The sequence below is a fragment of the Clytia hemisphaerica genome, unplaced genomic scaffold, assembly GCF_902728285.1.
Source record: "Clytia hemisphaerica strain Z4C2 unplaced genomic scaffold, Clytia hemisphaerica genome assembly, whole genome shotgun sequence".
Taxonomy (NCBI): domain Eukaryota; kingdom Metazoa; phylum Cnidaria; class Hydrozoa; order Leptothecata; family Clytiidae; genus Clytia; species Clytia hemisphaerica.
The window spans coordinates 2,110,140-2,123,097 of record NW_027104101.1 but is presented as its reverse complement, the minus strand read 5'-3'; the positions used below and the strand labels follow the sequence as shown (position 1 = coordinate 2,123,097).

Sequence of the window (12,958 nt, the reverse complement as noted above, 5' to 3'; positions counted from 1 at the left end):
GCTCCTTTGCAACTACCTTGGAATTAACATCCTTTGATTTGGTGATTCCACTCTTAATTTTGGTGATGACGTCATCGAATTCCTTTTTGAATTCCTTGTCGTATACTTCGGTACCGATGATTCGTTTCAATTTGAAATAAATGGCTCTGAAATCCGTCCTCATTTCTTCCAATCTGGAAATAACATCAAGGGCGGACATGGCATCAAATGATATCTCATCAACAAAGTCTGAAATATCGTCCTTGAGAACTTCGGATTTGATGATAAAGTCATCATATCAATAGCTGGTTTTGCATCTGCTTTTTCGTCCATTTCGGTCGCTTTTCGCAGCACGCCTCCGGGTGAGGCTATAATCAATACGCTGGGCTGTTGTTCGTTTTGGTCTGTTGCTCATCTATAACATGACTCGATAGCTGTTTGAATGTTGTGCAAGCAGCAAAATGGAACGTAGTCGGGAGTGTTTGTAACTGAGCGTTCAAACTAAAGGCAAAATATATTTTCATTAATTTCACTATAAATTATACAAGGCCTAAAAATTGACAATTTTTTTCAAAAACTGGCTTGACAAGCAAATTTCTAAGTCTAGAAAAGTGACAAAATACAAGCAAAATATGTGAAATTAATGTAAATAAAATATCTGCTTACCAGCATACGACTAGGTGAAAACTGTGTGTACGTTCCAAAACTGAACCACAAGTAAGTAAAATTCCAGTAAATAAAAGTCAAATCAAAGTCTTCATAAAAGTTTCAATGTCAAAATTTTAAGTAAAACTCATACTCAAAAACTCATGTTGACATCGTCAACCTTGTGTTGTATCAAAAAAATCAATACGCCTATTTCTATAGAATATAATTTCTTCTTTGCGCATACTAATTATGACGTCACATAATTTATCTCTTGTGAATTGCGTGTTTCATAAAAATAAAAGTCATTAAAGCGATCACGCGACACCTTATCGGCCCTTTCTAAGCCGGCCCTTATTGGAGCTCTTGGCGTAATAAGGGCTGGTGTAAAAAGGGCCAAAAATTTGTAAATTTTACTTAAAAGTGACGTTAGTTTTTGACCATTTTCTCTATTTAAAGGATTTTAGGTATGATTCGAAGATAAAAAATTATCCATTGTTTTACTCCACATCTAAAACTTCGCAAAGATCGGTGATTTTCAATGGAATTTTCAACAGTTTACTGCTGAAAATGATTTTTTAATGTAAATTGAAGTATAAATAGCCATTCTAACAAATTTTGGCGTTATTTATGGCCCTAAAATCAGGCTGTGGCGTAATAAGGGCCGGCATTGAATTAGGGCTTAAATTATCAGATGATGATTACAGTGATGCATGTGATGAAAGCGAGGATGAAGTGGAAGATAGCCTAGCGGAGGACAAAGATTTAAAAATGCCTGTGGAAAGTGATCTACCAAACAATGCATCCCAGAAGCTATTAAAACATGGCGACACCTTTCTCCACCAACACAAGAAAGTGGTATGTGGTATGCAGGTTTATGGGAAAATAAAAAGACGAAAAAACTTTGTATTGGTCGTTTACTGAAACGTTTGCTTTTTAACGACAAAGATGAAGATGTCCACACGATTGAATTGAGCTGCTTGAAGCCAAAGGTTGGTTTGTGAACAATTATGGAGGAAACACCAGATCATCTCCCTGGTATTGTAGACTGGGCTAACAAAGGGGGAGACGGCTCAGCGGAGAGATCAGTAATTTAAGACTGTATGTGGTTTCATACCATCGATTAACTTATATTCTCAATTTCAACTTATAATAATTTGACAGCATTTAGTTTCATGAAATATCTTATAAAATAGGTTATACTCTATTCGTGTCTCTTTCAATCTCCGTCTTTCATCGTTTAATTTGCAGCTTTTATAGTAGTTAATGGAATGTCGTTAGTTTTAAATTTGGTAACAGATATTGGCCTTGGTCCGTATGTATCTCATTTGTATGTTTGCGGAGGTTTAATCGTCTATCGTTATATAAGATATAATTTCAGCATGTTTCAGCATTTGCGTAAGTTTTGATCGTCGATCGTTATGAGATATTGGTCTTGGTTGAGCCACTTTCTGATGGGGTGGCCAGCTGGCTTTAAGCTCCAGCTGACATTTTCAATTTAGAGGATATCATAGCAGGGCCCATCACAGCATTGCCCCTGAAGAGCAAAAAATGGGATATAATGTTGCTGTCATGGAAACAATATCATTTCAAATGTGAAGTGTCGTTATTTAATTAATGGAACAATCAATTTGTACTTTGGTTCTCTGAAGGAGAACATTAACTTTTGACAATGCCTCCGTGTAGGAGCGCTATATTTTGTTACGGTTTTTATGTTTTTGTATTGTATCAATTTCCGTTGCCATAGCTATGTCATTGTTTTCTTTGTATGTTTTAATCCCTAGGTGATTTGTAGCGTTTGTAATTTTTTTTGCGTTTAAATTTGAGAAATTGAGAGAAGCTTGTCAGAGAGTCTTGTGAGAAGTGAGAGTGAGATTTTTGAGTTGCAATAAAAAATTATACATTTACTGTAGCAGGTAAATATGTTGTCTTTTTACTTCTGAAAAGGTCTCAAGTCTCTGCCTCTCACACAAGTAGAATTTTTTAACAGTGTCTAATGTTTTGAATTTTGAAAAGCGTCTATATTTTTACAAGCATCTTTTGAATTTTTTGCACGTGTCTTTGTGAGTAAAAGAATGTATGTGTGCTAGGAAATTCTTTTTATTTTGCTTTCGCCACAAGTGTGTGGATTAGTTTATTTGCTTTCGCCACAAGTGTGTGGATTAGTTTATTTTCTTTCGCCACAAGTGTGAAGATTAGTTTATTTGCTCTCGCCACAAGTGTGTGGATCCTTTATTTTGCCACGAGTGTGTGGACTTTCTGTCACAGGGGTGTGGCGTATATCTCTACTGCTGCCACGTGTGTGTGGATTTTATGGTTTTTATTTATATTTATTTTTATGTTTCAAAATTGCAAATGATTGCTTGTTAATCACTTCAGTGTCGAAAAAGCAATTTGAGATTTTCTTACCATCTTCCATCCTCAATCTTTTCGATTTTTTTATAAGAACTTTTTGCCTTTTCTGAAATGGTTACACGTAAAGGAACTAGAACTAGAACTCTGACTGAGAAGGGTGAAGCTTATCAATATGAGTCTCATGTGAAGCAATCTAGAAAAATCGAGTTTGATATTTTCGAACATTACGGTGAGATACATACGGTCACATCGAAAATCTCATCAAATCTGATGCGTCTGATCCTTCTTTCGTTGGAGGAGAAATAAAGCATAGAGACAACTTACAACGTCAGTTTCTTTTTGTTCTTGAGAAAGCTGAGGCCATATTTTCCACCAAAAATGTCATTGAAGAGTTTGTGCACTGGACAAAAAAACTAAATCAAGAAATCTTTTTTGCAAAATCTTCCTGTATAGATTGGCTAAAGAAAGTTGAAAACGAAAGTGACAAAAAATCAAGGTCCAAATCTAACTCTAAATCTTCTAGTTCTAAATCGAGCTCGAAAGAATCTTTCAGAACTAAATTTTCTCGTTCTTTAGACTTGTCGATGAAAAGACTGAACTAACTGCCTTAGGTTAGACGTGAACTTGCAAAATCTAAGGGGGCTATTGAAAGACTTTTTGATATAGAAGAAGAAATAGCTGTTGACGTGCTAAAATTTATGTTTTACAGAGCCATTTGCATTCTTCAAATGATGTACAAGATGTTGAAAATCTAATTATTGATGAGTCAAAATTTCTAAATCGTCGTTTTCTAAAGTCTGCCAATGAGAATTTAGTGCCTCTTGATAATCAAGTCTCAAGTCTCTTAAATCATATTTTTTGTCAACGAATCACCGTTAAAGAATGTCAACTGCTTCAAATACCTTGGAAGTTTCGTTTCATCTGATTGCACGCTGAGGGAGGAAATTACAGCACGCATTCAGGCAACATCCTGTGCATATGGACGTTTGAAACAGCGTGTGCTCAATAATCATGACCTTACCACATCCACCAAATTGAGTGTATACAAGCAATGTCTCATGCCTATTCTATTGTATGAGAGTGAGACTTGGACACTATACGCTCACGAAAATGTTGTTATATGGAGAAAGAACTGATGGCTCCAGACCAATCGGCACACGACATAAACTCCGATTAGATGGGATATCCCACCTCAAAGTACATATCTTATTTATTTTCCATCAAAATAAAACGATATGTACAGAGGTGGGTGAAAGTGCTCGGAAAATTAGTCCGTTTTGGACTACTGCGTTCTGATTGGTCAGAATAAATTTCCATAATTTTCAAACTTCCCGCTTGATCATTGTTCGTCTTTACTTGAAAAATGTTTTTGCCGTGATGAATGTCTTAAATTTTAGTAAGTGTGACCAATGTCTTTGTTTATATCAAAAATCATAACAGACGACCGAGAAAGATTGCAAAATGGCTTCTCTAGTCAGAGATGCTGTGGAAACTTGCATTTCTAGAGTCAACCCAGCATTTTCTGTGAAGCCAAAACAACTGGAATCCATTAAAAAAATATCATCAATGGACATGATACGCTTGCGATTTTACCTACATCTTACGGTAAAAGCATGATTTATCAGCTCCTGCCATCTGTCTGTAAGATGCTTCCAGGACAGCCAGACCAGGCAATAATTGTCGTTTTTTCACCACTGAAGGCACTCATCCAAAATCAAATTGAAGAAGCCAACAATTATCTTGAATCTTTAAACCTTCGTGCATGTTCTCTGGATGGTAACTATCAAGATATTGTTTCAGGACGTTTTAACCTTATCATTGACACTCCTGAGGCTTGGCTCAACAATAGTCGTTGGAAGGATATGCTTTCATCAAGTCATTTTCGTAAAAATGTTAAATGTTTTGTAGTTGATGAAGCACACAAAGTTGCTTGGGGGACACCTTCCTCGAAAGATGGAGAAGCTTTCAGAGAGGCCTTTGGAAGAATTGGTACTGTCCGCTCATTTTGCTCCGAGAAAATTCCAGTGCTGGCTCTAAGTGCAACAGTTGACAGGGACTACACCCAATTGATTAAAGTTTCATGTAGTCTATCATCAACATTGAAATATGTCTTTTCGTGTTCGGATAGACCTAATCTTCGTCTTTCGTTTGTTAAAATGAAAGAAATCAATGTTTAGAAAAAGGGGTTACGCGCGCTCCAGAACGCTTAAGTACGTTCCTCTACTCTGTTTGCATAGCAAAGACATGTGAGAGTGACAAAAACAAGCCGTAAATGTCACGAATTTAAGTTGCGAAGCGACCCAGAACCTCCTCGATTTGCAAGTTGCAAACAAAAAAATTGAATGACAAACAAACGCCGTATATTAAAGTAAGATGAAAACACTAGACACTCTCAAAGGATCTTGAATTTAAAGAGTTGTCGCAATAAACAGACTGTACCCTTATAATCATAAAGGTTGGTGAGTCCAGTCAAAACACAGATTTGATCTGTAGCGTCATGCTTCACCTTACACCTTTACTTTACAAAATGGAGAAAGTTTTACAATAAACCAAGGAAAATATCAAAATTTCTGAGAGATGAATTTTTTGGAATACTATCATGTGTAAAAATGCTGAAAAAAGGAAGAAAAGTTTAGTACAGACCTTTTGCTATATCCGCAATGTCATGTCTGAATGAATAAAAAACTCAAGCAGACTTATGACTGCTTATGATAATATTTAAAATCCACTTTAACTAATTATGCATTAGTGAATTAATGTTTTAATGTTGAGTTTTTAATTATTTAATATGAAATCATAAATAGCAAAAGGTCTATTTCCAAAATATAATTCTTTTAAATAAGGGACCACAAATACAGGAAAGCCTTCTGAAGAATATGGGTCATACCTGGTCAGCAAGTCAGTATATAATAAAACTAAATCTCTGAAAATCTAGGGTCAGAAGGTCAAGATCTAAAAAATTTGTGACATTTTAAAGCACCAGACTTTTTCCTCTTTATTGATGAATGATATTTGTGTCATTTTCATTGTGATATTTTGAATTCATTTAAGTTTTGAGATGAATTTACAAATACATTTTAAAATTTTCAACTTGTTCAGTTGCAAATTCAATACTAGTACTTTTCTATTTTGAAAAAATAGGGTCGGTCAGGCCTGCAGAACAATTAATTTGGTCTCACCTAATGCCAAAAAGAAAAAAACTTTCAAACCAGGGAAACGATTTCATCCTTCCAAAAAAATGCAAAAAAGGAAAATTCATGACAAAAGTATTACAGTAAACCACATTTTAGATGCATGCGAAGGAAAGGTCATAATGCGTCAATCACATATAAGTTGTGTTCGCGTCATTTCCAGCCCCAAAAAGTGAGTTGGTCGGCACTAAAATCGTCGGCAAAATGCGCCCTGAACATAGGTTTGTTCGCACGGCAAGAATTTTCAAGCGCACTAGCTGCATTATGATCTTTGTTACATATCACGGTTGCAAAAAACAGTCGCATAGCGCTTTTTAACGCAAACAATCTTTGAAAAATTACGGAAAGCTTATTTGAACTAACACTGGATGATCCAATCGGCGACTAACGATGAATGTATAAAATACTTTGAAAAATATTGGTAAAAAATCCGATAGATTTCCCACTCAGTTACATCAATATGCCTTCTTACCTGTCTTTAAAAATATAAATAAAAGTAATCACAGAAAAGGACGCGAAAAAAAAAGACATAAGTGTGAGAACAGAGTAATCAAACTTGTTAGAAAAAGTACCATTACAAGTCATAAAAAATCAACCTGAATAAATGCAATCGGAATCCCAGAGAACTTCATGATTCCCCAAACAACATTACATTACTATGTCAAACTCCCATTACATAAATTTTACGATTACGTCAGAGTAGACTACGCTCGCCACCGAAGAGGTTTATTTGGTAAGGGTAATTCCATTTTATTGTTCGCTTCTTTTTTAAAGATTGGCCGGGTTGGAAAAGTGTGAATTTCTTTGTACATATTTTACCTACCCCAAATATTTAGGAGGCTGAGTTTTAAATGAATTGTCAAGTTGAAAAGAACGATAAATGTATCAAGGTCTGTTTTATTCACCCCCTGGTGACTTAACAAAAGAGACTTAACTCGATGTTACAATCCAATTATTGAAAGTTTGTCTCGGCCTTTTTATAATGAGCGAGACATACGTTCTCTGATTACGCAATTTTCATATTTACATTTTTGAGGCATTTTGATGTAATTGCCACTTTCCGACTGAAAAGTGTCGGATTTTTAAGATAGAAAGTGAGTCGGTCGGACGACGCGAACACAACTTATTTGTGATCTACGCCTAAGTCATAATTCACGACAAAAGTTTTCCAAGTTTTAAACGCCCGATGAAAGAAATCACCAAATTCATGACAAAAGTTTTCCCCATTTTAAACGCATGCGAAGGAAAGTTCGTAGTTCACGACAAAGTTTTCCCCATTTAAAACGCATGCAAAATAAAAGTTAATAGTTACGACAAAAGTTTTCTCCATTTTAAACGCATGCAAAGGAAAAGTTCATAGTTCACGACAAAAGTGTTCCCCATTTTAAACGCATGCAAAGGAGAAGTTCATAGTTCACGACAAAAGTTTTCCCCATTTTAAAAAAACTCATGCAAATAAAAGTTAATAGTTACGACAAAAGTTTTCCCCATTTTAAAACGCATGCAAAGGAAAAGTTCATAGGCACGACAAAAGTGTTCCCCATTTTAAACGCATGCAAAAGGAAAAAGTTCATAGTTCACGACAAAAGTTTTCCCCATTTGAACTCATGCGAAGAGGACAAGTTAATAGTCCACCATAAAAGTTTTCCCCATTTTAAACGCATGCAAAGGAAAAGTTAATTGTTCACGACAAAAGTTTTCCACATTTAAACGCATGTGAAGGAAAAGTTTATAGTTTGCAATAAAATTTTGGTGTATGTGCGGTGATCTCCAATTGTCTACATCCATATTCAATGGGATTAGCTAACTTTTTCACAAGTTAACGTTCTTCGTTGGTCATGTCCTGTGCTGTGAGCGTGATGTATATTTAAGTTCAAGTTTCAAGTTTATTTTCGTTTTACGAGCTTGTTAAAAATGTATTCACGAAAACCATCAAGAGAAAAGTGGGCTTGGAGAACTGAATTAAAGAAACAAATATTTTGTCCCATGTTTTTCAGGGGCAATGGTGAATTTCTCTGTTGTTCACGAGAATTCATATTTGAGATGGTGGATATTGAAAAACTTGGATTAATTTTTTGTTAGCTAATAAATTCAAATACAACGTATGCGTTTTATTTAACTGTGAGTGATGATACAGCTACAGGTAAATATTCAAAATACATTTTGTATAAATCCCTTTTTTGCTTTTATTTGTTAGTTGTACAATTTACTGGTCTTTTGGGTGTTGCTAGCGCTAGCCTAGGTAAGTTAAGGCCAACAACCCTCAAGTTGGAAAATCAAGGGGCAATGTTGTAGATGAATGGCTATACAAAATTTTATACTTCCCTTTGTCCTGTTGATTGGTGCTGCCATGTCTATCTGTTTGTTTGGTGCTGTCTACTGTTGATGAGGTATGAAGAAATTTGACTTGAATACAAGCTTCTTTGCATTGATACTCAAAATTCTATATTCAATTATAACATAGAATATGGTCCTTGTGGAAATAGCTCGGAGGAGAAAATTCCACAAATTTCAACAGAAATTGCTTCGGTCATTGGTCATCGGTCCGCAACCAGTCATCTTTACGTAACTAATGGTAACGGATGAGCATTTTTGAGCAATCTCATTATTTAAAATATAAAGCACTGAGGATCCTTCACTTGCGATCGGAGCGATCTGAGGATTTAAAAATTGATACGAAAATTGATGTCATGTAGTCATACACGAAGTCTGAATTTTGAAAGTGGTTGAGCGATATATAGGAACTTAGTCGACCGCGCGCACATTATACCAAAGGAGACGCGCTGCGCGCGTAAAAAGTATTAAATGTTTTGCTTGGGTTTTCAACTGGTTGATAGAACATGCCATCAACTGCCCAAAAATCTTAATTTATTGTTATTCTCAAGAACTGACTGGTTGGTTATTTCAACAGTTCTTAGCCGAACTTGGAATGAATGCTTTTAAAGATGGTGTTGATTCGAATCAAAATTTGTTAATTGGTATGTATCATGCAGACACGTCAGATTTTAACAAACAAAAAGCCATGGACTGTTTAACAAAAGGAACCGGGAATGTTCGAGTTATTATTGCCACTAGTGCTCTTGGTTGTGGAGTTAACTGTAAAGATCTTTCCTATGTGTTACATTTTGGTCCTGCTCATGGCCTTGTTGAGTATTGCCAACAAATAGGACGTGCTGGAAGGTCTGGTGAAGACATTTCCCATGCAATATTATACTCTTATCCACAAGGTTCTACAGTCATTGCAAAACAGATGAGAGATTACATTCGTGATGGAAATGATTCGTGTTTAAGAACTAAGTTGTTTACTCCATTCAACGAAAATACTAATACTGTTTCATCTATTTCCCCTGCTCACCGTTGTTGCTCTTTTTGTTCAAAATCTTGCGCTTGTGGTGCTGATGACTGTTGTCAATTGTTTTTGTTTGAAGATTTACAAAAATTTAATCAAGAACCGTCAGATTTTAAAATTGTTATTCGTGAAGTGTCTGAAGATGATAAATTTAACTTATCTGATCTGCTTCGTAACTTCCATAATAACTTTGATGATTCTTTGCGTACAGTTCCGTCAGCTTTTCTTAGTGGTCTCACAACCCCTATCTTGAAGAAGATTATTGAGGATTTGTGTTACATTGATTCTCCCCAATATTTGTTGAACACTTACATAGCAGATGAAATCTGGGCTCAACGCATTTATGATGTAATTCAGAATTATTTTGAAAGTGGACCATCCTTACCAAAAAAATCTAAAGTTGATCTAACAGAGACTGTAGAACTTAAGTATGAATTTACAGACTCCTCTGAGCAAAGCTCAGACAATGATTATGATGATGAAAAATTTGTAGGTAATTTTTAATCTTTAATGTATATATTTTTATTACTATTTGGGTCAGACACATTTTTAATATATACACTTTACTTTTTGTTTTGCTAACGTTCTAATTTTCTTTTCAATATAAAATACACCAGGTGAAGGTATATAGGATTATTTACAAAAAATATCTCATCAAGTAAGAACAGAACCTACTTTCATAGACTATAACATGAATATCAACTGATATAATCTCAAATGAAAATATACTCAGTGTTTTTATTTTGATTAAAAAACAAACAAAAAATCTTAACTTTTTTGAAGTATTGTGATTTAACAAGAGGATTTTATTTATTTTTTTTTCAAAACTATTTGTACATATTAGAAGTCTTTCATGTTTTTCTCAATGTTATACACTTCAGACACTGCAAAGTTCCATAAAGAAATTAAAACAAACACATACTTTTCAAAAATACTATAAAAAAGGGTTCAAAAAATTTAAAAAAAAGCCATTAAATAAATTCAAAGATTCTTTGTACTGTAAATAAAAATGCAATGTAGCATACTGATAAATAGAAATAAAAGTTTTTTTTCATTTTTTTTGGGTTAAGTTTGTTCAAAGCAAAAAACTCTTTTCTTTTTTGTAACCATCCATTCCATAAATGCTGTACAGTCCAGCTTTTGCAGAATTTGACCATTGAAATTCTTGAATGATTCGTATGTCTCATAACTTTCTTTGAATGGATTGTTTTTATGTAGTTCTGATGCTAAATGTCGAACAGTATCTTCTGACTTGAACTTGCGACTTCCAGATTCTTGTTTTTTTACGTCCAACATTTTTTCTGTATTATCAACCATTAACTTTATGTTATTCAGAGCCTTCGAAACTCTTTCTGCGTTATTGTTTTTCGTCAGGTTAGATCTCAGGTTTTTAAGTAGTTCTTTCAGAAAGTTGTTTAAGTGCTCCAAATGTAAATCTAGGGAAATATTTCGGCCGGGGTACCCTTTGTTGTTAACAAAACCTTCCCACAACAATTCGTGAGCAAATTCTGATTTGTGTTTTATGGTGTAAAAATACTTAAGTAGGGACAAAGCATAATTTTTATGCCCATGTGCCTTGAAGTATAACATTGCTACTTTGTAATTTTCCATAAGCCTCTCTCCATCGCCTTCCCTGATTGAGTCATTGATGTTGCGTAGTAACAGATTGAATGACAACAAAGCCTTTTGATAGTCCAGCCCGCTTAGTCTCCCACTTTGATCTAAAATGGACAAAATTCCAAATTAAAAAGGCTATTTTTTATTCAAAATTATAAACAAAAGTTGACTACATAATATTTCAATCAGCATTCCATTTGTTATATATACAATTTTTATGTAGTTGAGATTAATGAAAGTTTAGAGAGCTTTTGAAGCATGAGCTAACCTGTCGTAGTTATGCTTCTTTTTTTCATGTTCGTTTCTTCCTTTGGCTTTCTTGTATCCTTTCTTTGAGCATTCTCCAGTTTTATTCTTGTAGCATAGATACATATGCAAAATGGGTACAGTTCCTTCTCGTGTTTCTTCTTTTTGAGCTCTCTGTAAACCATCACTGTACTTGATTGTAAATCTGAAAACAAACAATATAGTACAATATAAGTAACTATGATTTAGCGAATTTCTTTGATTACCTNTTGAACACTTACATAGCAGATGAAATCTGGGCTCAACGCATTTATGATGTAATTCAGAATTATTTTGAAAGTGGACCATCCTTACCAAAAAAATCTAAAGTTGATCTAACAGAGACTGTAGAACTTAAGTATGAATTTACAGACTCCTCTGAGCAAAGCTCAGACAATGATTATGATGATGAAAATTTGTAGGTAATTTTTAATCTTTAATGTATATATTTTTATTACTATTTGGGTCAGACACATTTTTAATATATACACTTTACTTTTTGTTTTGCTAACGTTCTAATTTTCTTTTCAATATAAAATACACCAGGTGAAGGTATATAGGATTATTTACAAAAAATATCTCATCAAGTAAGAACAGAACCTACTTTCATAGACTATAACATGAATATCAACTGATATAATCTCAAATGAAAATATACTCAGTGTTTTTATTTTGATTAAAAAACAAACAAAAAATCTTAACTTTTTTGAAGTATTGTGATTTAACAAGAGGATTTTATTTTATTTTTTTTTCAAAACTATTTGTACATATTAGAAGTCTTTCATGTTTTTCTCAATGTTATACACTTCAGACACTGCAAAGTTCCATAAAGAAATTAAAACAAACACAATACTTTTCAAAAATACTATAAAAAAGGGTTCAAAAAGTTTAAAAAAAAGCCATTAAATAAATTCAAAGATTCTTTGTATTGTAAATAAAAATGCAATGTAGCATACTGATAAATAGAAATAAAAGTTTTTTTTTCATTTTTTTGGGTTAAGTTTGTTCAAAGCAAAAAACTCTTTTCTTTTTGTAACCATCCATTCCATAAATGCTGTACAGTCCAGCTTTTGCAGAATTTGACCATTGAAATTCTTGAATGATTCGTATGTCTCATAACTTTCTTTGAATGGATTGTTTTTATGTAGTTCTGATGCTAAATGTCGAACAGTATCTTCTGACTTGAACTTGCGACTTCCAGATTCTTGTTTTTTTTACGTCCAACATTTTTTCTGTATTATCAACCATTAACTTTATGTTATTCAGAGCCTTCGAAACTCTTTCTGCGTTATTGTTTTTCGTCAGGTTAGATCTCAGGTTTTTAAGTAGTTCTTTCAGAAAGTTGTTTAAGTGCTCCAAATGTAAATCTAGGGAAATATTTCGGCCGGGGTACCCTTTGTTGTTAACAAAACCTTCCCACAACAATTCGTGAGCAAATTCTGATTTGTGTTTTATATGGTGTAAAAATACTTAAGTAGGGACAAAGCATAATTTTTATGCCCATGTGCCTTGAAGTATAACATTGCTACTTTGTAAT

General features: G+C 34.0%; 1 protein-coding gene across 1 annotated transcript; it reads left to right on the top strand.

The window, feature by feature from the left end:
• Positions 1–9,099: 9,099 nt before the first annotated feature.
• Positions 9,100–10,023, top strand: LOC136812969 (putative ATP-dependent DNA helicase Q1). Its single transcript, XM_067069474.1, has one exon. It carries the CDS (start codon positions 9,100–9,102, stop codon positions 10,021–10,023), a length of 924 nt encoding a protein of 307 aa, XP_066925575.1.
• Positions 10,024–12,958: the final 2,935 nt, after the last annotated feature.

What these genes read in the sequence shown, in the direction of transcription:
- LOC136812969 (XM_067069474.1), top strand. Translation starts at nt 9,100, where the DNA reads ATGAATGCTTTTAAAGATGGTGTTGATTCGAATCAAAATTTGTTAATT.